Source organism: Strix uralensis, chromosome 1, assembly GCF_047716275.1.
Source record: "Strix uralensis isolate ZFMK-TIS-50842 chromosome 1, bStrUra1, whole genome shotgun sequence".
Classification (NCBI taxonomy): domain Eukaryota; kingdom Metazoa; phylum Chordata; class Aves; order Strigiformes; family Strigidae; genus Strix; species Strix uralensis.
In genome coordinates, this window is record NC_133972.1 from 147,391,345 (window position 1) to 147,419,201 (window position 27,857).

The 27,857-nt window shown below is 36.7% G+C and overlaps 1 protein-coding gene across 1 annotated transcript in view; it reads left to right on the forward strand.

Moving 5' to 3' along the window:
• Nucleotides 1–27,135, forward strand: part of SLC26A7 (solute carrier family 26 member 7) — a 71,117-nt gene extending 43,982 nt beyond the window's left edge. The window contains exons 9-18 of the mRNA XM_074894158.1: nt 1,525–1,602; nt 3,053–3,148; nt 10,161–10,267; nt 12,461–12,551; nt 17,230–17,367; nt 19,148–19,196; nt 21,867–21,967; nt 24,808–24,862; nt 24,950–25,053; nt 27,100–27,135. Of these exons, the coding sequence (XP_074750259.1) occupies nt 1,525–1,602; nt 3,053–3,148; nt 10,161–10,267; nt 12,461–12,551; nt 17,230–17,367; nt 19,148–19,196; nt 21,867–21,967; nt 24,808–24,862; nt 24,950–25,053; nt 27,100–27,135 (855 nt within the window). The remainder of the gene's footprint in view (nt 1–1,524; nt 1,603–3,052; nt 3,149–10,160; nt 10,268–12,460; nt 12,552–17,229; nt 17,368–19,147; nt 19,197–21,866; nt 21,968–24,807; nt 24,863–24,949; nt 25,054–27,099) is intronic.
• Nucleotides 27,136–27,857: the final 722 nt, after the last annotated feature.

The window sequence follows — 27,857 nt, forward strand, 5'->3', positions numbered from 1 at the left end:
AAATAACAAGTATCTGCTTGGTTTTATCCGTTGGTTTCAATGTATAGCAAAAGTTAGTGTGGCCATCCATTAGCACTGTGAGAGTACTTTAATAAACATAAAATTCTCTCTCCTGCCTTCTTTTTGGAAAGCAGCACATCCACTTAATCCTCTACTTTTGGGGCTGTCTCGGCAGAATGACAAGATGAGAAGAACATACTAATAAATGTTGGTCAGATCATAGGCATAAGGAAGAGTGAGGGGTTGCTTTGACTACATAGAGAGAAGTCAGTTTACTGTGGCATACATCATGAAAGAAATGCAAAGAGCCTTTCAGGGGCTCAGAGCAGCCCTTTTTTCTCCAACAGCTATACCTGGGATTCAGTGATGTCATTTGTTCTTCAGTGATATCTTTTCCTGGGAGAAAACAGCAGTGAGGGACTGCAACATGAGCTAGAAATGTTCTTCAAATAGAATCAACACTTTTTTTTTTTTTTTTTTTCTTTTTGGGAAGACAAAAAGAGGGAAAAGTTCCTTGTGACTTTACCAGCAGATTTTGTGTCCCTTTTTCTGTAAACACTCTGTCTATACTTCTTGATGGTATTTTTAAGTACACCATAGCTTTAATTTTCTAGTGTTTTAACAACTTGTCTGGTTTTGTTTTTAACAACTTGTCTCTTAAAATGAAACCTAATTATTTTAGTAAAGAAACATATTATCAATATAAAAATAAAGTGAGCATCTGTCTACTTATCATCAAAAACCTTCTGTGAATCTGGACTGTATCTTAATGAGACCAAAAGTACTCTACTTTGTGAGCAGTCAGAGTGGAGTAGGAGACTGCAATTTTACTGCAGTTTTCCATCAGATTAATACCATATAATACTGTGAAGAAACATACTCTTCTTAGACCATATATTTGTCTGGATTCATGTCACCTACATTAATTATAATTTTAAATATATATGAAAAAGTAGTTCCTTTCTAAAGCAAAGTCCAGTGATATTAACATGAAATCATTGTGGTTTCTGACTTAACACAATAGTTTCCTTTTAGTGTTGATCCCAGTAAAAGAAGTTAGAAATCTTCTCTTGGGAAAAAATGATGACACAGTTCTCCATATATAATTTTTGCTCAGTGCTATGACAGATCTGATATTTAGTGCAACATAGGGTGTATGGCTATAAATATGTTATGACAGTGGGTGCTGTGAAACTTCTGGGATGACACGTTGCACACACATGCTCCATTTTATAACCAAGTATGTAGGTGATGCTGTGGTCTGTGTCTGTGTGCTGTCAGCAGGGTCAAGCACAGATGTTGCGATCATTTACTATGTTTTCACTGTAGTTGGCTGAAGGTAAACACCAGAGATTAAAATTGAAATTATATGCATCTGCAATCCATGGATACATTGATAGCTAACATCTTCAACATCTCATTCTTGCCTTTATCTACAATATTTGATAATTAGTCCTTTTCACACATTTTAAGGTTTGGTTTTGGGTTTTTGTTAGACTAAATGATCTGCTTTTCTTGTTTTAGGTGGCTTGCCTTATCTCTTGTCTGTTAATTCTTGTGGTGATCTATGCAATTGGACCTATGCTGTACTGGCTGCCTATGGTACAGTACTTATCTTCCTTTTTAAAGATTATGTCAAATATTTTCTAATTACTTAATTTCTTTAAGGGAAAGATAGTACTACCTCTAGAACAGCTGTATTTAATTTCAATGGGAGAAAGAATGGTAAGGGCAGAGCAAGTCTCAAAATCAAAATACAGAGATGACAACAAAATACATATAGATTTTACACATATATAGTTGTATATAGAGGCTATCATGTAAGTATATAAGAAAGCATTTCTCTTCTACTTACTTTTGGCACATAGTTTATGAAAAATATATATCCAGATTGCTGTAGATTTTTAAATTGAGAAATTAATGAAGATCCACAATTTTTCTCCAGTTATAAATATGATGTATGACTTTGCTTTTCAAATAAATTTGACACAAATGCTTGTAGATAATGATCTAAGCTTAATTACAGAGAGATTATGAGGTATTCTTATATCTCTGTCATGGAATACATCTTCTACACTAAGAGTCTGTAAAGCAACACAGTGTGTTTTCACATAAGTTATATCTAGCTTTTGGTATTACAAATTAATAATTAATTTTAACTAGAGGCATGTCACAGATGCAAAATACAGCTCCAAAATTATCCATAATTCTGCCATGTTTGTACAGGAAATTTTAACACAACTGTGTTTTAAATTTACTTTGTGCTGTTGTTTACATAGTGTCACATGAAGGTTCTCACTTTTCAAACACAGATCCTTTTATTTTAAGGATTTTTAAGTAAGGACACTTGAAGAGGGGTGCACAATATGTCCCTTTTCTTTCTACACTGCTTTCCTCCCTACATTTTTTTATATGGATTATATGTAAATTTTGACTGGTTTCCTGTAGACTTTTTTCCCCATATTTTAAAAAAACTTTTCATATGTTGCATTCTCAATATTTTACTTTTCTACAATGCTTTTCAGCCCTCCCCACCTGTGCACTGCAAGTCTATCTCTTTGTACTCCAGCCTTTATGGCTTCAGATGATTTCTTCATCCATCTCCTTCCCCTTTCAATTTGGAGAATAATAAATTATTTCATTTGCCTCAAACTTAATGGATTTTTTGCTCGAGATGCCTTCTCTAGGTAGTGAAGAAGGGGAATTAAAATTCTTCACTGTGTAGAAGTTGAGTGCTGATTTGCTTCTGAATCCCCCAAACTATAGCAGAATGTGGTTGGTCTGGCGATGCATGGAGAGTCTTGGGAAGTCCTGAAGTTTCTGTCATTTTTTTCACAGTTAAGTGGCTTACAGATTGCCTTCAGGAAAAAAAAAAAATGGGTTTGATACTGTTAGGCTTGTGTCACAAGGAGACCTGTGCTTATCCCATTTTTTAAACACTAACTTCAGTTTTTTGATAATTTAATTATACTATTGACTGCTAAATTGAAGAAAGAGCATTCGTTTTCTCTACCAAGTCTGCAAATGGATTTTGTTTTTTATTTCTTTGCAGTGTGTGCTAGCAAGCATTATTGTTGTAGGCTTGAAGGGGATGCTAATGCAGTTCCGTGACTTAAAAAAATATTGGAATGTGGATAAAATAGACTGGGTAAGTGAAACTTAATCTAAGGAGGTTTTCCTGAGACCTGCTAAATAAACTTTCTGTGGCCCTAGAAGAGGTAAGTGCAAGCCATTATTATTAGGGTTTTTGTGTACTATCAGTTTATTTTCTATCTCAGAATAACAGCATCTGTAATGTCAATTGTAATAAAAAAATGGAATTTTAGTAAATGATAAAGAATCAAACCTAATTTAATGCTAAATCTGTGTATACAGATAGATCAGGTTAATCTCAGCAAGTGTGTTTCTAATTTTGTATGCCTTTTCTAACTGGTTAGCATGCTTTTGCTATTGTAGTATTATTGAAGAGATTATGGTATCTTTGTCCTCTGGGGATACAGAGTGACCGTACAGGACAAACAGAACTGGAAACACTAAAGGTGCAGAAAGATACATGTCCTAGGGTGCCTTAACTCTTTCAGATTTTGCAAACAGTATATCTATTTTTTGATCATAATGACAATTCTGTGGTACGTGAGGAAGAATACATCAGAAAAAGCAGATAGATGGAAAGAGACACAGTATGAAAATCTGGTTTAATGCAGTCTGAATAGTCTGACATACATTTGCATAGAGTTCCTAGCAAACATTAAAGATGAGTCCGTGTTTAGGAAGGCTCATGGATTTCTATTTGGAGGGAGTTTTTGAATGTATTGGCTAATTAGTGGAACCAAAACCTCTATCCACTTACATAAAGACATACTGACATCTCACAAAGCTTTTGGAACTTCTGTTTATGCATTTTCAGTTAACAAATGTTGAGAAAGGTATTTTGGCCATATCCTTGTTCTCTGTGGTGGGAAATATAGGTTACTGGAAGTAATATTGGGCTTTGTTGAATTCACCAGTGACTTAGTATTCTACAGCATTAATGGTAAGTCTAGACTGAATAAAACATTTTTTTTAATAGAGTAGTGGATTTCAGTATGGAAAGCAGAGCTGAGTAAACAACATTAAGTTTGGCTATGTGAGATTTTTCACCTCTCATCACAGAAGACTAGTTATTTTTTTGTATCATCCAGAAGAAAAGCTCTATATTTCATGAAATCTTATGTTCCTCAAGCAGCAAAATTCCGAAAATATTTTCTACCACTCGTACGGTATTTTTTCTTCAGCTTAACCCATATTTCCAGTGACACAAATGTCAAGTGATGTGGATCAAGAACTATTCTGGGGACAGTGGACTTAAGAAAATTGGTAGTTATGGGAGAGAGAAATAGCTTCTCTATCAGTGCATTGAGATAATAAGTAGTTAAGTTTTCCAGCAGGATATTTTGTAATCTCAATAGACTTGATGCATCTTCACAGATAGACTAGCCTATTGATTTTTGCTTTTGTGGTTTTGGCAGAAAAGAATGGGTGAGTAGTTAGTTATTACATCTATGACATCTGTCATTATTTCTAAGAAAGGTTATAGAGAGGGAGAGTTTGCTGGCTTTGTCTTTTTGACTGAACATTCTTGAACAATGATTTATCTTCAAGTAGTTGTACCATCAGTCCTTAATCTGACAGGGTAAATCATCTTGCTTTAAATAGCATAATCTAAAGTAAGGCTATAAATGTTGATCTTACATTGCTGCCGGGTCTGAGGAGCCCCACCAAGCCCAATGATTTGAGTAACTACACTGGTGTTGATTTTGGCCTGAAAAGATTCACTTCCTCAATTGACAGCACATTGGAAACAAATCAGTTCCATTACCCAGGTTATCCAAAGTATTTTGAAGATAGAAACTCTAACAAAACATGTGGAAATAATTAGCAGTTGTCCTTTCTGGAACTGATTCTTTGAAGGGTGTGTGTCATGTAACATAGAAGTCAGGTTTGTTATGCTTATAGGTCTGGCAAATGACAGTGCATGGAAACAGAATGTTATGGGCTTTGTTACCTTGTTCCTTCACACTTCTTTAAGCTTCCCATTGAACACGAACAGGATGAGTAATATTTATTGGTTGATTAGTTCTTCATAAACCATAATCCCTTTAAATGTAAAAGGTACAGCTTGAAAGGTACAGCTCAGGAGTTGTACTAGATGATCCTCCTGGGTTCCTTCCCTCTCCGGATATTCTGTTATTCTATGAAATCTCTCCTTTCAGCCATGGATTGCTTTTTCTTGCAGATATAATGTTTAGCAGCAGCTGAGTTCAAAGAGACAGCTAGACTGACAAACTGAAGTAGCTAATACCAAATATTATCAGCTGAATATTACTGTGTATATTTGTTTCAGTTTTCTTTCAATTTGTTTTCTATAGCCCTCTGAAATGTCCTGTTTTTACATCCCACCTCTCAAATCACATTTGATTTCTTTTCAGCTAGAACCCCACTGCCTTTACTCCAAAGAGCCCTTTCCTGTCATAAACAGTATTCAAAGGTCTCCTGCTTCAGTTAAGGTCTTCTGGCAGTCCCTACACCATCTTGGATGACTTCAACAATTTCAGATCAATAATTGCTCTATCCCGCTATATATGTTATATACATAACTGTATGCATAACAATACTTGTTCTCTCTCTGCTCTCTTCATCTTTTGGCTGTTTCCAGAGTGTTGATTCAATGTGGTACCTGTGTTTTGTACAAAAACAATTTGTCTTGAATTTTTGCCTCTTCTTTGGGAACTACCAAGAAGTTTGTCTGGAATTTGTCATTAAGTGTACCTCATTTTCCAGGTCCTCAGATCAAAAGTTGATTTCCATATCCTTCCTGCAAGCTTAATTTCTTATGCAGGCCTACTTTTTGACTGACTTCCCTTTTCTATTCTCCAGTTTGATAGTGCACTTTTCTAGTATCAATAAAAAGGCCAGTGAAGTTCTTGTTAACTCTTGTTTTTAAGGCTGAGCATCCCAGATAAACTGCAGCTGTTTAAGCTAGGCTAAGACTACTGCCTGGTAATTGACTGCTGAAGAAAAATTTTCTTTTTGCTGTTAACTTGAAAGTTACAAAGATAAGCAAAAATTATTCCAGAAGGTGATGCTCTAAGTGAAAAATGACAATAGAATAGGGATTATTTTCATTAGTTAATTATATAATAGGGATTTGGGGTATTCCACAGAAAAATATTATGGCATCTAAAGAGAAAAAAACTTTAAAAAATTGTACAAATGACTTGGCCAGGAAATGACCACAGCTGAGACAGACCTAAATAGTAAGCGTGATTTATAAAGCTGAAGGAATGGCAAAAATTTATGGTAAAAATTACACATTCTCTACGTGGTATTGTGATGTGAGAGGCAGTTATGGAAGTATGAATTGTAAGTGTATGTACATATATTAATATGTAAGGATGTAAGGAATAATACTAATTCAGCAATTAAAGTAGGTCCAACAAGGAGGGTCTCATTTTCGACAAGTATCCTCCAAGATCTTGCCAGTGTGAGTTTCTGAGTCATGGATCCACTACCTTGTCAATCTATTTTGTCAAAATGGTTTGGAGAAGGGGGCCTAGGGAGGGTCTTCCATGGAATTTTGGAGCTCACTGGTGCAATTTCATGTATTTTTTAACATATTATCCTCAGGAGGGAGACGGCCTTTTAGATTTGTTCAGGTATTCATCACACAGGAGCCCTGATTCATGAGAGGGCTCTGAGGGCTTTGCTATATGACAATTTTCCACAGAGTAGGAAGCCATCTCTTCTATGACAATAATTTTACACAAATACTTATGACATCCTAGGGAGATTTGCTGTCTTTCCTGCATTAGTGAATATGCTACCCTGAGTTATGTTGCTTTTGCTGTAGTTAGTCTCAGTGGGGTTGGAAGGAATTTACAAATGCTTAATCCATTGAAACTATGATTGCTGTATAAATTCTTTTTAAAGAATAATATTTATATAAGTCCATCTGTCTCCAGGGCAGTTTGCAAACAAATACCCTCTCAACCACTGTGTATGGAATGCTTGTGAAAAATTATATTAAAGAACTACCATAACTCTTTACCGCTAAGCAGTTCCTGCTCTATGGCTGTGGTGGTCTTCAGCACTTGAATTGTAAGTTTTGATGAAGGGTACCCTGAAGATGTATGCACGCATCAGTCATTTGTCTGCAGAAGCATGTGGGAGCATGGGAGTGTTGCTCAACCTCCTTGGAGCCAGAGCCTCCTCCAGGACTCCAGTGTCTTCCCTGCCAAGGCACTCTCTGAATGAACAGGACTTTAATGGGATTCTTCTTTTGGCTACGTTCTGGTGACTGCAGCACAGGCCTATATTTGAGCAAGTCATCACAACCTTGCATTATAGACAGTAGAGAGCTGGTCAGTTGAGTCCTGTTAGGGTATGATTCATCTCTTCCTCAAGTAGGCACTAGCATAATCAGGTAGAAGTTAGATAACCAAATCTCTATTGATTATGGTGGGAATCTAGAGAGCTCACCCAGCTGTAGAAATCTGTGCTGTAGATAGTTAATGCCAAGTGAAATGAACCCTACCCATTCAGGCAATATCTGATCATCTTCTCAGTCTGCAACAAAAAGGGAAGTTTATAATCTGTTTTCAAAGTGGTAGAGAAACATTTAGTATCACAGTACCTTAGTATTACATTGTTTAGCCGTTAGCTCAGAGAATGTGCTCCCACTTCTGTTTATATGCTTTTTTCCTGCGAAGTTCCCATTTCAGACTCCTCTCACTGGTGGACATGTAGACTCTATGTAATAAAAAGGTCTAGATGGAAACACACTGCCCACAGTTTTGGAGGCAGCTGCTATATATACACAGTCACTGTACCTCTCAGTGCTTCAACATAAATCCCTATCTTCTGATTGTTTCTTTTCTCCCTCTTTAGATTTTTTTTTTAAATTAATACAGTACAAGCATACTTTGAAGGTGGATTTTGTTTTGACTTTTGAGAATAACCTGCCTATAACACATTGTTGTTAAGATTTGAAGAATGTTTAGATTCTATCTGTCCTGGAGTATATAATAGCCATCTTGAAGTAAGTTGCTGAAGAAAACTTTGATATTTTATGACTTCTTTGTTGAACCTTGTGACAACCCATGAATTAAAAAAATGTCTATCAGATCAACATAACTTCTTTCTACAAGTTTGATGATACCCGACCTAAAAAAGTACTGACTCCAGGCCAATACAAAGCACTGTAAGGACGATTGACAAATGAGAATATGATTGTTTTGGCTCATCCTCTACAACAATGGCAGTCTCTGGTTAAGATGTGAGATATTAGGATGCTAAAGAGGCACTCAACTAGCTTTCTCAGTACTCAGCACTTATACATTTTTGGCTTTGGTTCTTCCTATGTAGACTTTGTATTGGGTTTTCATGCTTTCTGTTTTCTTCTGAGACAGGAATTTTGCAGGACTTGCAGCAGTGATTTAGTTAGATGTGATGAGGCTCAAGTCCTCAGCTGAAGTGTGGATTGCTTGATCTCAGGTGTTGTCAAGGGTTCAGCCTTATCAGGATGGGCTAATTCTTGATCCCACCTGAATTTCAGTTTTGTAGTACTTCTGTTAGCCCTTTTATATCCAGCCAGCTCCTTTATAAATATATATTGGGTTTGTAAATCTTAGGATTACTTTCCACTGATTAATCAGAACATAATGTTTGTTGCTCATAAAGGTATTCTTTTCAAATATATATGAACAATTTGTATAAGATGGCATTTTAAAATATAACTGGAGATTGAGCACTGTTTCAAAGGATGAACTACCTCTTCACCTAGCAGCTGTGTCGTTGAAGAGACTGTAAAATCTTGTGCAGTAGTTTAGAATTTTGAAGATGAGGGAGGAAAAGGTTTCTTGGTAGAGTCATGTAACACTCCATCCTCTGCAAAGCACAAATTAGTACAGTATGACTTACATTTTGTAATTCATAAAATAACAGCTCTGAAATCTCCTCAAGCAGAATTCCTGTGGTTAGGCTGAAAGTATTCTATTGTCTCTAGCTTTCCTGAGCCAAGTGAAAGCATCAGAAAGGATAATTTTAACACTGATTGTTCCATTGTAATGTGATCTGTTCCTCTGCAAACATTAACAAGAAGCACTGTAATTGTTGATATGGGCACCTGTGGAGATCAGTATATCCAGAGGAGTGAAAATACTTTCCATTCTTCTTTAACACTTTTTATATGAAGGTTAGGTGGCAGTCTGCTTAATGCTCCCTCAAGGAAAGAAACACGTGCTAACATTATGTTGGTATAAGAAATCAAGTAATTTGTACTTTTCTCCTTTTAATTGTAAAATCTGGATATGTCTCAGCCATACACATCATTGTAATATGAAAATATAAGTGATTGTTTCTGTTCATAAATTAATTAAGAAAAAAATTTGAAATGTTCAAATTTTTGGGGTTTTTAATATTTTAAATCCCTTTTCAAAGTGATTTTTGTTTCAGATATGTATCTTTTTATTTTTTTTAAATTGTATTTAAAATGAATCCAAAGTTTTATTAATCAAATATTGAAAGATGGGGAAGTAATCTGAAATCTCACCATTTCCATGTGAAGCAATTCATTCCCCAATAATTTTTGTTTGTTATGGTGTTGGTTTAATCAGCTGTACTCTGATAAATGCCACTTCTTAATTAAAAGGAGGTTAATTACCTCCTTACAAATTATAATTCCCACTTACACAATTAGTGGGAGAAGAGCTCTCTGTATGTGGCCTTTTTGGTACCTCATTGTGTAAAAGGAAAGTAGGATTTTAAATGTGTGCAGTGAAGAAGGTGACAAAAACTTACAGTGTAAAAAATAAAATACAGGTTTTACAAAACAACTGGGTTCATTCTGAATTATGCTGTTAGCACAACTATATATGCTATTTTACATAACTCTGAAAGGAACCTCTGTGAGCACTGGGTTGAATAGTGCCATGTCATATGTGTTCTCCCATGGGGAGGCATTATTTTAATCGCTAATTCAGTCTTCAGTATTTGTCAGTTCAAAGATCCAAATGTTCACCTCTGAGAAACCATCTTCATTTTAAAAGTCTTTATTTCTGATTCATAAAATGCACATTGTTACAAAATTTAAAACTAATCTCTTTCTGTTTCTCTCCTTAAAGAGCATATGGGTTAGTACCTACGTGTTTACAATATGCTTTGCTGCTAACGTGGGACTGTTGTATGGTGTTGTCTGCACAATAGTAATTGTGATTTTCCGCTTTCCCAGGTGAGAAACAATTTATTGAAATGTTCTAGTAGCACATCACTATGTCTTTCTGCCATATTGCTTCATAGTCAGGATAGACATACAGTATACTAAACTTAACAATGGAACTTGGGTTAAACAATAAAAAGGTTTTTAGGTGCAGAAAATTGGAAGATGAGACAATACAAAACGAAAAGCCGCACCTGTGCATTTACTGTAGGCTAAGGATCTCTAGAACATTTCATACTATGGCATTATTTTGTGATTTCTCTTATTTGTATTACACATCTGTATGATACATTAGGTGAAGACAGCATAAGATCAACAGAAGGATCAATAATACAAATTTTTTTCCATTAGATATTTATTTGTTCCTTGAGGAGAAATTATGTCTGGCAAGCCTTAGTACTAAGTGCCTTTATAAACTCCTAGATACTATGTTGCACAGGAGTTGATAGTTGACAGTTGCACTGCCAATATATATTAGTGAAGCATAACTGCAAAGTATTCTAATGTCTAATGAAAAGTATAAATTCTGTGTATGAATTAGAAAAGCCAGGACAAAGAAACTAGAGCCAACACAAATTCATATATTCTTTTGTATGTATTACAGTTGCTACTTTGGATCATGAGTAAAGGAAAATATCAGCTGAGGTTGATGATCATTTTGTGCTACAAAATTAATCCATAGCTCACCAGTCCTGGAAATTACTTGCTGCTTGCAGGCATTTGTTTGCTTGAACATTGAATCCCACTGCAATTAAGCACAATATAGCTCAATGTAATGCTTGTTAAGGGTAATGGTGTTAACTATTTGTGCATAGCTCTGTTCTCACGGAGTAAGTTGCAGAACCAGAGTGAAAATAGTTCAAAATTGCAAAGTAATTACAAATTATGGAAGATGGTTTCTGCTTGAATCAATCAGTGTGTTTTTCATAACCTTTTGCTACTCAGTGAACTCAAATTTTGGTAAATTCTGCTAATGAAGGAAAAGGCAAGTTTTCATGTTGTTTGCACCCTGTGCCTGAAAGTCTGAGGTTCTCCAACAGCAGAAAGGGAGGGATATCTGACACATGATCCTTTGTTGTCTGGTCTAACAGACTCCTCAGTCTAAACCTGCACTAATTAAAGTAAATGAGACTCTTCCCAGTGTTTTCTGTGGTCTTCAGTCAGGTTGCACATGATTGTCCATGATTGTAAAGGCAGTGAACAAGCTAACAGCCTTAAAATCTGTACCTGCGCGGATGAGGTTAGCAAGAGAACATGTAGGAAGCCATCCAGTTGTGGGCAAAAGTGTCAGCAAAAGTGAAGCAAGAAAAATACCATAGATAATTTATTGTGAAGTTCCTATTCAAATGCCAGAGTATTGGATGTGGTAAATGTTATGTATCAGAATGTATTAAAATCAGCAGCAGCTACAGCTCAATTTATGCAAACAGGAGAGAACAGCTGAATTTTGCAAGCCTCATTTAGCCAACCCCAGTACCTGCAAATACTCCTTGCACAGTGATGCATCTATTAAATGTTTGTATTCTGGGATTATTTCCACTGCCTAGCTTTGGGCACAGAGCTCAGATGATAGCTAGTTTCATAGTCATCTTATTCTGCAGTTAAAAGTCTTCCTGAAAATGATGTATTGAAGCAGAAGGTCCTACACTGAGCTGCCTTTTCAAGACAACCTTTTCTTTTTACTGACTGTGTAGAGATCATAGGGATACTGGCTTTTCCAAAGTCCCCCACTTTGATAGCTGGAATGCAATGTTCTGCTTCATACAAGGATGTGTCAATTTTAATGACAAACAAAACATCCTTAGTTATCATAACCAGTAGATATTTGATATCTTTATTTTTTCATTCCTTACAATATGATTTTGCAGGTAAAAAAATATTAATTAAACCTCTATACTTTTGAAGTTGTAGTTTATATATTAGCTGATTTGTCTTAAGAATAGCTCTCTGGCCAGCTACAAAAGAGTAATGAAAATTAAGATTTCATTTATGAGAAATTTCCATTATTCATAATTTCAAGGTGATATATTGTAATTTTAAAATGTGCTTTTTACTTTTTAACTGGATCATTATCACAAAAGATAAGCTTTATATGCATGAAAATACATATCGATTGCATTGTCGCAACTTTAAACTTCTATGTTGTAGTTTTGGGGTGTGTCTCTTCCTGTTTCTGTTCAAGACTACTACTGCTTTGCTTTACAGATTTTCTCTGTGTATTGATTACAGAGCAAAGACACTGAATTTGAAAAATGTGAAAGAAGTGGAATATAAATACAAAACAGAAGATAACTGTGTAAGTCAATTTTTGTGTGTGTGTGTGTTCCACTAATTCAGATTTCTTTATTTTCTCTAGTTGGTTACCGGATTGTAATCAGTGAGTCAAGGGAACATTTTCATGATATGACCACTTGAAATCTAAAGCCAGTATGACGTAGCAAATACAAAACTAGTCTGGGCACCAGAAATTGGAATATTTTCCTGTTTCTGCTGCTGGTCTGCAAAGTGAAGTTAGGCAAGTCCTCTTAGATCTGTCTTAGTTTATTTGTTACTTTTAAGTTAGGAATTGCTCTTTGTAGAAGTTTCCTAATTCCTAAGTCTAAGGAAATCTCTTGGCAGCGAGGGCAAGGGCCATCTGAGCAGACAATAGCTGTCTATATTTTTATCATATTTCCTCATTTCCTGAAAGTCCTTTGATATTCTCATCATCCACAATGTCTTTTCTGAGCCCTCTTCTGGCACCAGCCCCTTGTGATCAGACTGTCCAAGAGGACATTGTGTGTGGCTAGGGAAGGAGGGACAGCAACATGAAGTTGTCACAGACTACTTCACACACCTCACCACCCTATACTCAAACAAGGGTATCCTCACATGAAAAATGGATGGAAGAATCTCTCCCAAAGGCTGTGCTTTTAAAATTTGGCTTCTTAACAAAATTAAACCTACGAGTCAGAGATTTTAAATTCTTTTGGTTATGTTCATTGCCATTATCATCAAAGTTGCTTGTGGTGAGGCCTATGGTAAGAAGAGAAGAGTAATGACCCAGAGAGGTGAAGTCCCTCCTCCAAGATGAAATAGTGGGTCAGCAGCCAAGAGAGAAGTAGAACCATGTGTTCTTTTAGCATAGAGTCCCGTCACTAGGACATCCTGCCTTCTCCACTGTGGCAGTTCCTACTATGTCCTCTTTTCTTTCCTAATACTTAGGAAGGGTCTCATGTATTAGTGAGCAACATGCTGAGAAGTTATTACCTCACCATTAAGAAGCTCTCCTCTAAAGAATATTTTTTTCCCTGGAAAATGTTTTCCACGAGAGCAATCTTGGGCTCAAAATCCGAACTTGGCTCAGGGCCGTTTACTGTTTTGGCATGCTGAATGATGCTGGAATGTGAAAGGTACATGAGAATGGGGAGGATGCTGAAATGTGAATTGAAAACACTGTTGTTGAGGCTGGCCCAGCTGTCAATTATTATATCACCTTTTGTTCTTAAGAAAAATGTTGGATTAACTTTGTCAGAGATGGGTAACCAAAGTTTTCTTTGCCTTCTTTTTTTTCATATCAATTCATAAAATATTTTGTACAAATCCCTATGTGTCTTTTTTAAAAGCAGCTCCCCTGCTTTTTTTCCTTAACCATTAAGATTAATGCCAGTAACCAAGTAATAACAAACTAGTGTCTGCAGGCAGTGGGAAAAATAACATCTTGTTAAGAAAGTAAATTGCTCATGAGCTTATTACACAAAACAAAGAAGGAACATATTTTTAAGATTTAGAAAAATGCCTTTAATTGAATTTAGAGTCACTGGGTTGCAGCAAGCATTTAGGGTAATTTTTAATGTATGAATGTTAGACTGATCCAAGTTGTCCTGGTAAATAACAGCTTAGACATAAACAACAGGACTTTTAAACATGAAAATATGCAGGCTTAATGACCTACCCTGCCGTTAAGGTCTGTGGATTTATAGGGGTTATTTCATCAATAGGAGAAAAGACACTTTAATGTGGAAAAAGTCAAGAGGGTATTTAGAAGCTTATGTGAAACACATTGCATCACAGGCATTCACTGAGTTGAACTTTTATCCAAGCATAGACACTGCTGTGCAGAGTGCGTGGGGCAATTGCCAGTATCCTTCTAAGTAACAGTAGGGATAGGCCACCTGAGATAGTTTTCTTTCTTTCTTAGCAAGGACATGACAAAGAGGAAGTTCATTTTTCTCAGAACAGTTCTTACTAAGAAAGAAGATAGAAACAAACCAGAGCCAGGAATAACTGATCCAAATTTGGCACAGTTGTTCTTGCCCATCCTGGACAAAAGATTGTATATACCTAAGTCTGTCATCTACTTGATTTGCCTTATGATTTGAGCCTTTCAAGTTTCCAACTTCCAAGTTTTGTATTTTTGGAAGCTTGTTAGCTTCTTGACCATCACAGGCTTTGAACTTTGCACATCAGTCTTCTTTTCTCTTAGTTTTCATCTTCCACTTTGCCAGTTCTGGTATGGCCCTGAAGTGCCCAGTTGTCTCCACACCAACCTGTGTATAGCATCATTTTTAGGGGAATCTGTGGGATGTCAGAGTATTTCTTCATTCAAGCATATATTGCCCTCTGTTTTGCCCTTATTTAGAGTTTTTTTCCTATCATCTTGGCCATTTTAATTGCCAGTTAGGCTTTTCCTCTTGATTGACCAAGATATGTTGGTGATGTGATATTTACCACAGTCACATTCATAGGTGAATTGCGTAAAGTCCCTATACATAGTCTGGGGTCCGTTGCCTCAGTTTTGGATATTTGAAATGTTTCCTTAATCTGTATGATGGTTGCTGTGGTGGTGTCTGAGAGATTGTCTGGTTCCCAGAAGTCTGAACACCAGTCTACAATAAGGAGGTAGTTTGTGTGGCTTGTGGTGAAGATTTCAATTCCTGTTTTGCTTGAAGGTCTGTTGGGAAAACTCCGTATCTTCAATGCAATCCCACACTTTTCTGAACTACTTAAAAAATGGCCTGTGTCAGCTCCACTTACTTGTGTTTGAGTGTGACCTTGTTACATGTCTCTGACTCTTTTTAGGAGAAGAGAGGCTTTTTGAACCTATATTCTTGCAAATTCTTGGGTTACTTCCTGTTACACATTGTCACAGGTAGTTTATTTTTGAGAGCTGATGCTCAAATAAATCAGATATTTTATTTCAGTAGCAATTGAATACATTCTGTATCCAGACCCCTTTTTGCACTTAGTGATAGGATACTTTATTACATATAGCACTTTTGTGAACTGAAATTCTTTTGGAGAACTTCTCAGAATCAAATCTGTTGATCTGCCCTCACAGTCTGCTGCTGACCTGCTGAGGTGTTGCCAGCGGCAGTGTTTGCACATTAAAATCAGCAGAATGGTGTCTCTCATCCTGTTTTCATTCTTCCAGAGTGGGCAAAATTTTTTATGAGACTTGAAGCTGACACTCAGTGATACTGTTTTGCATGTCAAAATACCTAGTGGGAGTCATTGCTGTGCAATGTTCAGGCGGTGTGTTCAAGGATCCTCTTTTTTCTTCACCTGGAAGGAGAACACTCTGAACTTCCACATGTAACCTAGAGATCGCCAGCTTCCATAAAAGACATGTCTGAAAGGCAAATGAATCCTATTACTTTTTTGGCATCTGGCACTTATGAGCAGTGTTACTGTGGCTATTTAAGATTCTCTAGTTGCATGCATACTTGTCAGGTAGAAAAAGTAAAAAATGCTACTGAAAATATTGGTAACTTTTACAGGCCACACATGATTCTGCTTATTCCTGTTTACAGCACTAGATGCATAAACACTACAGTTGTTTATCGGAATATACATAAGGAAGTTTATAAGTAGATGTAATATCTTTTACTAGATCAAATAGTACAACTGGAAAATGTAGAAGACCCTAACAACTGACAGACTTTTCCTCAGGTCTGAAATAGAAGCAGCAGAAATCAAAGCAGCTGTGCTCCACGCTGAATTTGGCGTGTCTCAGATCTAATTCTCCTAAGGAAAAGAGAGACTTGGTTCACAATATGTGGAAAATGGAGGACTGGGTAGAGTTAGCTTAATTCTACCTACCTACAAAACCAGTATTTCAACTGAGCTTGTGCTGATATTCAATATTTTTATATATAAAAAAAATATTAATTTTCTTACTGGCTTTTGAAGGTCTTTTATAAGTCCACTTTGAGTTTGAGAGAAATAGTGCTTGTTTTGTGGGACATGTTCCCCACTGGTACCAGGGGGTTTCTGACCTTTATCTGATGCCCTTCAGAAATCGTTGTGGTGTGTAAGGTCTATGTTTTGAGCTGTTCACTGAAGGTACCTGGTGAACTGGTTGAAACTTATTCAAAGAAGTGCAGAGACAGGATCAGGGGCGGCTGATGGTTCTCGTGTAGATTATTTATTGTGTTGGTTGTAGATATGTGCTGGCAAAGTTTTAAATGTGTCACGAAATCCACTAAGTATTTCCATGAAGAAATATCCCTGCTGTTCTAAAGTCATCTTCAGATGACTGAGGTGAACATTTTCAGTGTTCCCCAAACCACCTGCAGTGTGTGCCCCAAAACCTTCCGTACTTTTTCCAGTACATATGTTTGTCAAATAAAAGATACTCCCTGTCTGCAAACCTTGTCTTGCCTATGTTTGGGGATCATACCAACTGAAACAGTGCTACTATTATATGCCATATAACAATTCTTAGTATTATGCATCATAATGGATATGGTTTTTCTTTCATGCTAACTTGAATTAAGGATAATTTTCCTTATAGGTTACTTATATTTCCTTTTTTACTTCAGTTGTGTGTGAAGACTGGTCAAGACAGTCATCTGTTAAATCATTCTCACAATCCAAAGTTCTTTCTAGGTTGATTTATAGGAATTTTTCTGGATTTTTAAAGAAAATAATTTGGTTTTTAGTCTCCAAACCCAAGATAATCTTTTCAGCATTATGTCTATTTCATTCCACAGGAATCATTAAAGCAGGTAAAGATAGTTTCAGTCAACAACCCGTTAGTCTTTCTGAATGCCAGGAAGTTTCATGCTGACCTGATAAAGATAATCCAGAAGGATAACATGAGCAGCCAAGCATGTGAAGATGTAAACAAGGTAGGATGTGCTATATGCTTCGGTAATCATAGTGGCAGTGTTGAAGGTCATGATTGCTTTCCTTGCATTTCCTAGAGAATGCAATCAGATACTGAAACAGATATAAAAAGGTAATATTGCAAATGATTAATTTAGAGTAGAATAAAGTTAATCTTTACCTTAATCAGATTCAATATGGATTATTTTTTTATTATTACTTGAAAAGAATATCTCTACTATTTCTGTATATGAGCCTATAAGAGACATTAAAGCATTGATCAAAAACTCTTCAAAATTTCTGGCAAAATTTACATAACCTCAGCTAATATATGGTTGTGATTTTAAAAAAACCAATGAGTAGCTACAAATCTACTCGAATAAAATATGATTTTTTTGCTGGAGATGAGTCCATGAGAGATAGACACTTCATTTCTGTTTCTAACTACAAATAATTCCAGGAGAATTAGGAAGACTATACAAACTGGCTAAAGTTTTTCTCAAAGGTAGTGTTTCTTTTTCATTTTCTGCACTGTTTGTATTGGAAAAATAAACAGTATACGAATTACATGTAATTTAGTTTTAGAGAAAATCTCCGTAAGTATAGTATTTTTCAAGTTTATCTGCACATAACTACTGCAGCTTCCTACAATGTTACTGCAGCTTCCTACAATGTTCCCTAAAAGGGGAAAAAAAAAAATCTTATTTTTCTGTCATTACAATGAAGACATTCCAAAACCATACAATGCAATTTCATCCAGTTTGGCAAATTGGGCTGAGAAAATCACAACCATTTCTTAGATGAGTTGTTAAGACAGTGTTCAGCAACCTCTGCTGTCTCTTGCCAAAATGCTGTGCTACTCATACCTACTTTGATGGGTGGCTTCTCCCCATCCTTCAGAAATTCAGCTCAGAAATTGTGCTGCTTTTCCTCCTTGGTTTTGTTAGGCTAACTAATTTGGATTAATATGATAAGAAACCCCCAAACAGAGAGAAATTACTTGAGTTTTGCATGGAATTAATTTATGAGTTAATTTAATAAGTGTAATAAGTTAATAAGTTAATTTAATAAGTTAATTTATAAGTTACTTAGGAGGGAGATTTTATCCTTTGTCTCTTCTTTAAGGTACTTGGTATTACAGCTGCTTGAAATACTGTGTATAATTTTTTTTGTGGAATAAAGGTCTTTCTGTATCACATAATGGGAGTGAAAAAAATTGCACTTTGAATTTTTTTTCTGTGCTGTATTTCTGGTTTTACCTCATATTTCTACTGAGAACTTAACATTTATATTGCAATAATTATAAAAAAAATTCTCCAGTTAAAGGTAATTCTGTAATAAATCTATGTGTCAAAACTACTCTCACTAAAATATTAGTGTAGCAGATGAAATTGAAGAAAGTAGAAAATGAATCAAAAGTTAATTTTATAAAATCACTGGCTAGAATTTATCTTTTCGAGAACATCTTTCCCATCTTTTGACCACTTCTTAACCAACCCCTGCTTCCCCAAAAGTGTCCTTTCCATAGCATGCTTTGTAGTGGATCCAAACAAGACAGAGGTTGAGTCGTCTAAAAAGAAAAGTGAAATATCAGTTTGGTATAACTTTAGAAGAAAACTGAGAGACATACTCTGCAAATATTATATATCCAATAGGTTGTTGCATAGAATATGACTTTGGAGAGAAGGAGATAACTCTGATATTGAAAAACAGAATTCTTATGTATTGCATTGATTTTCTCTGGTTACTTTGCATTGGACTAGTTTTGCTTGGTATGTTAATAGTTTGTTGCTTCCATTTCAGTGTGAGCAGAACACATTGCTCTGTTCATTTACCAATGGAAGTTGTCACGGTGAGTTTATTATCTATAAATGATGTCAAAACCAAGATGGATGTAAGTGTGCAAAATGGCTTCATGCTTTTCTATTTATTTCTAGGTGAACTCGTTGTCTGGAAAATAATATTTTCAGTTAGACCAAACATTCAGTGAAGCATGAGTCCTAAACAGTAACAGTTAAACTCTGTTAACCTTGGCCTAATGGGTGCTATTTTTATTGTGTTCTTGACTGACTTTTTAAGATTTCAAAAGCGGGGAACCCATGCAAACACCTTTTCTGCAAGAGTCTCTGCTTATTTCACAGGAACCACTGTGTGCATATTGAGACAGGTACGCAGTGGGGGGAACCACTTCCCATGTTACTGCCTAGATTGGTCTTCAGACAAAGGCCTAAGAGGCTGTTTTGTTAAGCTCTGGTCTTAGTTTTTTGCATTCACAGTGGAACTTGAGTATTAGTATGCAGAAGTAAAATTAGGGTAAGATTAGAGCCATGTTAAAACTCTGTGATCTTTAAAGCCACTTAGGAGAATATCTTAGAATATGTCAACTGAATTATCAGTGACATGATGGCCACCAGTATTGTACAGTATATCAATACAGTATAGAATAAAGAAAAAACCCCGAGGGTTTGCTTTTAATTAAGGATTAAGCTGGATAATTCCACTCTTCCCACATTTTATAATGCTTAAATCAAACCAGAGCTCATTCCTATGGAAGAGCTGCAACAATCTTTTGCAGAAGATACTTTATACAGATGACTTAATTGTGGATGGAATTAAAACACTGTGTTCATTTAAAACGCTTATTAAGACCACAGTAGAGAACCCGTTTTGGAGGCTGTGTCTGAATGTTTACAGTTATTAACTAGACTCATTACATTTTTATGATACTACAGTGTTTAGTTTACTTGGGAGTGACAGAGTACTTTGCTGTAACACATAGTAACATAATGATAATGGCTGCCAAAGACTATACAGAGCTATACTGTAAAATACTAAAACAGTGCACAGCACCCTACGTGTGAGAAGATCTTGCCAGTACATATTTCAGTCTTCTTTTACATGAACGGGTTTCTCATGTTACAGAAGCAACAGACAGCACAAGACCTCTTTTCTGATTGCTTAAGTCCTGCCTTGAGGACTTAAATGTTCCTTGTACCAAGAAGTTTATGGTGACTCTTCTTGGGGGCTTTAAAATAAAAACCAGAGAGAAGAAAGAAAAATCCCTATAAAAAATAAAAAAAAAATGTGGATCTTAAATTTTGAGGAAGGGGGAAGCAGGAGGACATAATCCTTAATCGTTATGGCAGTTGTCCTGGAAAGTGCGACAATTTACATCTTTGTCAAAATCTTTCCTTTCTCCTGCTGGGTAATACAATTTGACATTTGTCTGTATTGGCAACAAATTAAAGAGCTGCTGTTGCCCTTTGCCACTGGTTCAGAGAGGGAGCAGTTCTGTACCTACCTTCCTATTTAGAAGCCAGGCAGCCTATACTGCAATGCAGGATGCCAGCTGGGTTGGAAGGTAGCAGGAATAAGTAATAGGGAGAAAGAATAAGTTATTTTGTTTTGGAGGCAGAGGAGGTACATAGACATTATTACAGTGAGCAGCCTAGCAGACCTTATAAATCCTTTCTGGGTTTCCATCACAGTAATGTCAGGCAGGGGGTTTCCTTTAAAATTCTGTATTTTTGTTTGATATGTATCTATTACTGTATGTATGTACTGGACAGTACAAAGACAGTAAATCTCTGGAGATGCAAGTCCAGAAGGCTCTGGCTCTCAGACTACTGTCAGAAAGGAATTAGCACCATTATAAATCTCTACCATGGGGAAATTCTAAGTCCCCTCAAGAGTTTAAAATCTTTACCTCTGCTCTGTCAAAACCATTTAACTTAACCCATCTTTACATTCAGAATTCCTTTCCTTCATCTTTTTTTTTGAGTTTTGTGCATTATGATAACTAACATTTGTTCACAAAGCAATGTAAACAAGATGTGCATTATTTTCTAGTTTTCCCTTTATGAAAGTAAGGAATCATTTATCCATGTGCTAGTTCAGGACACATTTAGTACAGAGTGTGCCTAGTTTAAGCACAAGATGAAGGTTGGAGTATAAGACCTTCTCAACTCTTACCAACATCTTTTTTTCTCCAGCATCAATATGCAGTACTATATAAAAAATTAACCAAACAAAACCCAGCACAATAAAACCTTAGGAAAAGGAAACACTACACTTTACATATTTTAAATCCTTACAGGCAGATATTAGTTAAGCCACAGGCAGACATTTAGGTACTACAGAAATGCGTGTCGTATCAGAACTTAAAAGAGATATATCTTCTGTGTATCCCATGTAAACTCTTCCAAATAAGACAAGATATTATCCTGAATCATTTAGAAATTCAAATCTGAAGAAACAATTCTTTCATTCTTGAGAGACTGTTCCTGTCTAAAACATTTCACTAATAATATGTTCTGCCCATCATCACTTCATCCCATTGCTCTGAAGGTCCTTCATTTGTGCTTCTAAAATGTGTCATTTGCTTGACTGATACCCCAGTACATAATAGTAAAATTTTTATTGTGATAGTTCGGTCTTATTTTGTTGAACTATTATTATTCTTATACACATTCCTTGACTATTCCCCCTTTTAATTAAAGTTTTACATTTATCAAATTTGTAGGTGAGTCATTGCAGTCATGTCACAGTGAGCGACGTGTTTTGATATTAGACTGCAGTGGACTGAATTTCTTTGACTACACTGGCGTCTCAGTACTGCTTCAGGTATTCATGACATCAGACAAATTCTGTACATAGAAATATAATTACACATATGAGCTACTGGGGCCAGCTACTAGTTGCCTCACCTATATCAGTGGATAAACATGTCACTTATAGAAAAGATGAACACAGATCTGGTGTTAAACTACACTGTGTTTATATATAAAATTATATAAAAATAGTTCTAAAGATTTTGGGTGACATCCAGTGCAAATGTAACTATATGTATGTAGTGGAGATGAATTTCTGAACTTTTTTTTTTTTTTTTAAGTTTTAAAGCTGTTTTAGGTCATATTTGACCCTGTCAGGTCAGTTGCAGTGGAGCCCTTTAAAATTTCAGCTTTTAATTCCGTGATTTTATCTGTATGTCCTGCTTTCTGCTAAGCCAGAGGCCTTAATGATCTCCATGTTTTCTCCTATGGGTTACATACCTAACAGGCTGGGTTCCTCAGGCAATGCAGGAGCTCCAAGAAGCTCTCAGAAGACTAAAACCAACAACCACTGGTTACTGTGGTGAATGGAGTTAAATCCAGTTGATGACCGGTCACAAGTGGTGTTCCCCAGGGCTCAGTATTGGGGCCAGTTCTTTTTAGTATCTTTATCAATGATCTGGACAAGGGGCTCAAGTGCACCCTCAATAAATTTGCAGATGACACCAAGTTGGGTGGGAGTGTTGATCTGTTTGAGGGAAGGTTCTACAGAGGCATCGGAGCAGGCTGGATCAATGGGCTGAGGCCAGTTGCACGAGGTTCATTAAGGTTAAGTGCTGGGTCCTGCACTTGGGTCACAACAACCCAGTGCAATGATACAGGCTTGTGGGAGAGTGGCTGGAAAGCTGCCCAGCAGGAAAGGACCTGGGGGTGTTGGTCAACAGCCAGCTGAATGTGAGACTGCAGTGTACTTAGGTGGCCAAGGAGGCAAACAGCATCCTGGCTTGTATCAGAAATAGTGTGGCCAGCAGGACTAAGGAAGTGATTGTCCCCCTGTACTCAGCACTGATGAGGCCACACCTTGAATACTGTGTTCAGTTTTGGGCCCCTGGCTTCAAGAAAGACATTCAGGTGCTGGAGCACGTTCAAAGAAGGGCAACAAAGCTGGTGAAGGGTCTAGAGCACAGGTCTTATGAGGAGTGGCTGAGGGAACGGGCATTGTTTAGCCTGGAGAAGAGGAGGCTGAGGGGAGACCTTATCGCTCTCCACAACTGCCTGAAAGGAGGTTGTAGCGAGGTGGGTGTGGTCTCTTCTACCAAGTAACATGATAGGACAAGAGGAAATGGCCTCAAATTGTGCCAGGAGAGGTTTAGATTGGATATGAGGAAAAATTTCTTCACCTAAAGGGTTGTCAAGGGTTGGAACAGGCTGCCCAGGGAAGTGGTGGAGTCAGCATCCCTGGAGGTATTTAAAAGACATGTAGATGTGGCACTTAGGGACACGGTTTAGTGGTGGACTTCACAGTGTTAGGTTAACAGTTGGACTTGATGATCTTAAAGGTCTTTTCCAACCTGAATGATTCTATGGTTCCCCATAATAAGCAGTTCTATATGGTGAATGAAAAATTATGTTCAAAAGCTATTTCTTACATTTCCATTGGGTGTGGCATTTAATAGTTATGTAACGGGTACAGATTTCAGTGGGTATGCAAGGTTTCATTCATATAATTTTTCTGAGTAAGACAGAAGACTAGATTTGAACTTGTGTCTCAGCCCAGGCCTTTTCTTATCCTAACGATTTTCTCAAAATAAGCAGTGAAGTAAGTGCTGCCTTAAAAATGTTGAATTAAAACTACATATATATGTGGGAATAGAGTCAAAAAGAAAGCTGGAAAAATAAGGTTAGTGGGGGTTACTCTTTGTTACGTCTCCCCTCAAAATATAGGGCATTCAATAAAGCATTAATTAAAAAAAAAAATTGTGAAACTGATTTCCAAAAGATCTTAGAGACCTCAGAACTACAAATTATGTCAAAGAGGTGTTCGACAAACATGTGAGAGGTAAGTCCATCATGGGCTGTTAAGTGCACAGGTTGGGAGTGCAGTGTCTGAGTGAATGACTGGTCCAAAACCGAGTTACTCAGAGGAGGAACACACTCAGTGTGTCGTCATTATTACATTCCTTCCCAAAATATCATCACTGCTGACCTGGAGGGATTTTTAGACTGAGTCAGGCTTTTGATTTATTTTTTAAACTAGGGTATTCTGATGTGGTTCTCATTGAATCTCTTCTCTCAGAATTGTTCCGGTTTACATGGATTATTTAAACATTTCTGGAATGAGGGACTGCTTTGGATGTTCCTCATTTGCCAGAAAAAGGCCCTACTCTTGTTCTAGAGTTATTTTAACTTTTTGGTTTACTTTCTAGCTTATTAAATATTTAGTCTCTCTGAAGTTGAACATTTTCAAATAAAGAATAAAGAACAACTTACTGCAGAATGTAACATGATGGTTATGGGGCTTTTCTGACAGACTGCTGGAAGTCTCAAAGTTTCCTAAGTCTGATTCCTGTCTGTGTAGACTGGTAGGTAAGCATATGGAGAGGAGATGGGAAAACTTGCTGAAAACGGAGAACTGGAAAAAAACCCTTAAAAATATAGTAAAAATGCAAAATTGTTAATTAATTCAGATTTAATTCTCAGCAGAGCTGTAGAGTACTTTGAGGAGAGGGGAGGCAATTAGTGTGGGTTTGTGATGTTTGGATTATAGAAGGGCTCACTCTGGTGGATGCTGGCAGTATAGCTTCACCAGCAGCACTCCATGCTTTCTGCCTGCTTTGAATATGTTCTTGCATATATTATTCTTTGTTGGTATTTTAAACAGTTTTTTTGAATTTCATGTTTTCACACATATAGATTTACATGGACTGTAAAAACAGACACATCGATGTGTTGCTAGCACACTGCAAAGGCAAGTATCAGCTTACAGGAAAATTTTTAACATGACGGTTTATATATCCTCACTACCTTATCATTGCTCATGTTTGTTTTATTGCAGCTTCCTTGATAAAAGCAATGCAGTACGGTGGAAATCTTGAATCTGAAAATCCCATCTTCTTTGAATCTATTTCTTTGGCAATCGATGCCATTCAAATTCACAGGGTAAGACTTACAGCACGGGTAGGTGAAATCTGGAGGGGTTCTTGGATGCTCCCAGCAATTTGTTAAAGTCTGGGGAAATCTTATTTACTCAGTGAAGCTTTTGTGCAGAGATCTTTTATCTGTCTATTCTCTACAACTGACCCTCAGCCTCTGGAGTGCAGTTACCAGGTTTTTTGTGCTAGCAATCTCTTCCCATCACTGTCTCTCCTTTAACAACAACATTTCAGTCTTCTATGCTAGATCCCAAGGCTCTGTGTTGTGGTGCATTAATCTGGGTGCATTCTCCACTGGAAAGTGTAATGTCATCTAGAAACACCTAACATAGCCTCTCAGTGAGGCAAGTTAACTCGCACCCAGTTCTGCATTACTGAAACTACACTCCTCCATTCCTCAGCCTGGGTTGCTTAAAGCTACTTCACATAGCACTGCACTGTTCTGACTGAAATGATTCTGGATCCTTAGCAAGTTTGTTTTGAGCTAACAAGCTTGTCTCTACCCTGCACTGTAATGTGCTGTGTTGGCTCACTGGTGGAAAGAGGGGAGAGGAATTGCATGAGGTGGAAGAGAGAGCTAGAGGCAGAAGGATGGCTTGGCTCAGAAAATGAGGCTTGAGGCTTGAATATGCATTTACTTGAATATGTATTTATTTGCTCAATAATTGTTGCATTCCTTGTTAAAAAGATGTAAACCTGGACTTTCCTCATAAACCATGTGAGCCTTTTCCATCGTAATCCCAGTATAACTGAGCATGCATTACAAGTAGTGTACTTGCCCATGATTCCAAACATGGCTAGAGCTTGGCTCAGAGCCTTCTCCAAGAGACATTAAACTCATCATGGTCTGTGGTTTTGGGATTTTTTTAAGTTCACATTATATTTTACTAATTAAATGAGAGTTGCCTATGGACAAAATCACTTTCCATTGATTTTTCCAGATAAGGTGAGTTGTCACAATTGGTCTAGTGGATTGACCAGAAAAACATGTTCCCTTCAGAGCTTTTCAACATCTTTCATTTTGTTGCCCTGCAAAAAATAATTTACTGAAATGGTAACTGCAGAACAAAAATAATGGGTATGGATATTGTATATTTTGTCTGGGTCTGATTAGATGAATTAGGATGGTTGTTGTGTTATAAAATGTCTGCATTCTTTATAGACATTAATTAACGTTCCTAACATTCTTATACAATACCAATGTACTAGCATTCCCATTTTATGGAAATGGGACATGGACAGACCAGGACAAACGTTCTAAGTGAAAAGGAGGAGTTAGCACTCAGAAGCCCACTTTTCTAGGAACTGGTCCCATATTGCTACTAGAGCTGCTAGGCAAATCAAAACTGAATAATGGTTTAGTGGATTAGTCTGAAAGGCTTGCACGCAGACTCAAATTTTAAATGTAGTTATGAACAGTGTATATATGCTGCTGATGCTTCTTCAAAGTATTCAAAGTATGTGATTTGAGGTTTTTTTGTTCCTTGCACTTAACACCTGAAGATAAGATAAACAGGAGTAAAAAGTCAGGGTGACCACAGTAGCAGCTCCACACTGTAACTAACACAGTCTGTCTCTGTAGTCTGCCTGTGCCTTTTTAAGATGATAAATCAGTAGGGATTTTGGATGTTTACATAGCAGGATAGTATGGGATAGGATAGAAAACAATATGAGCAAGGAGTTGGAGATTTACAGAAAGTGACTAATTCCAATTTACATTTCAGCTTCCCTCACAGCAGTCTTTCAGTGGCAGAAAGGTAGAGAGGCAAGAGGGCTTTGTAGCTCCTTTTATCTCTGCTGCTGTTTGAAATGCAAAGGAGCTCTTACCTACATCCTCCAAGGATAACATCATGTAATTCTCATTTTTATATTGATAAGTTGATAAGAAACTCATCTGTTGCTTTATGCAGTTCATCCTCATCATAAATAACTTTTTGATTTATCAGTCTTTATAATGGTGGCATTTTCAAACTAGCACTGCTTCATCTGCTAATTTTGCGTTATATTCTAGGAAAACATTATAATACATTTTTTTCTGTTTATCCCAATTTAGAATTACAGCAAGTTCAGTGAACAGAGTGAAGTGTGATGTCAACCCATTGAATATGGCTAGTTTCAGCTGCTCATATTCAGAATGAGCTACACCACGGTTTCTCCTTAGCTTTATTCTCCAGGGGATCTCATAGATGATCTTTTGTATGCCATATATATTTACTACATTCAGTAATGACAGATCTGCTATTCAGAAAAAAAATCTTTCAGCTGCCATCACTCAGAGAATGTTCATGCAATTGTTCTATAGTGGTTTTGTATAATATTTTTATATACATTAGATACGAATTATTAGAAAGCAAACATGAGGTACTGACTGTGTTTACCAGTGAGGTATATTCTTTTAGATATCTTCTATTATAACATTAGTTGTAATACGCATCTGTAGTTTTGTCTATGCTATAATGAGACATTATGAATTCTTAAAACCAGTGTGTTATAATTGATACAGTATATGCAGGAAGCCATATACCAGTGCATACTGTTTCTAATGGCTTTAGTTACCTTTTCTTCTGTTCAAGACAGTCATTTGCAATAACAGCATCATATCACAGCTAACATACACTTCCATTTTTCATACTTGGTTTTGTATGCTTTTTTATGCCTACCAAGGTCAGTGGGAGCATTGTGTACTCAGAGAAGGCAGATGTATCTTGGTTACCTTCACTGCATTATCTTTCCCTCTAGTAGTTGTTATGAGTTATTATTATGGTTTGCTACATTTTCAAAGCCACAGGTATTCTTTAGCTCAGATCCAAG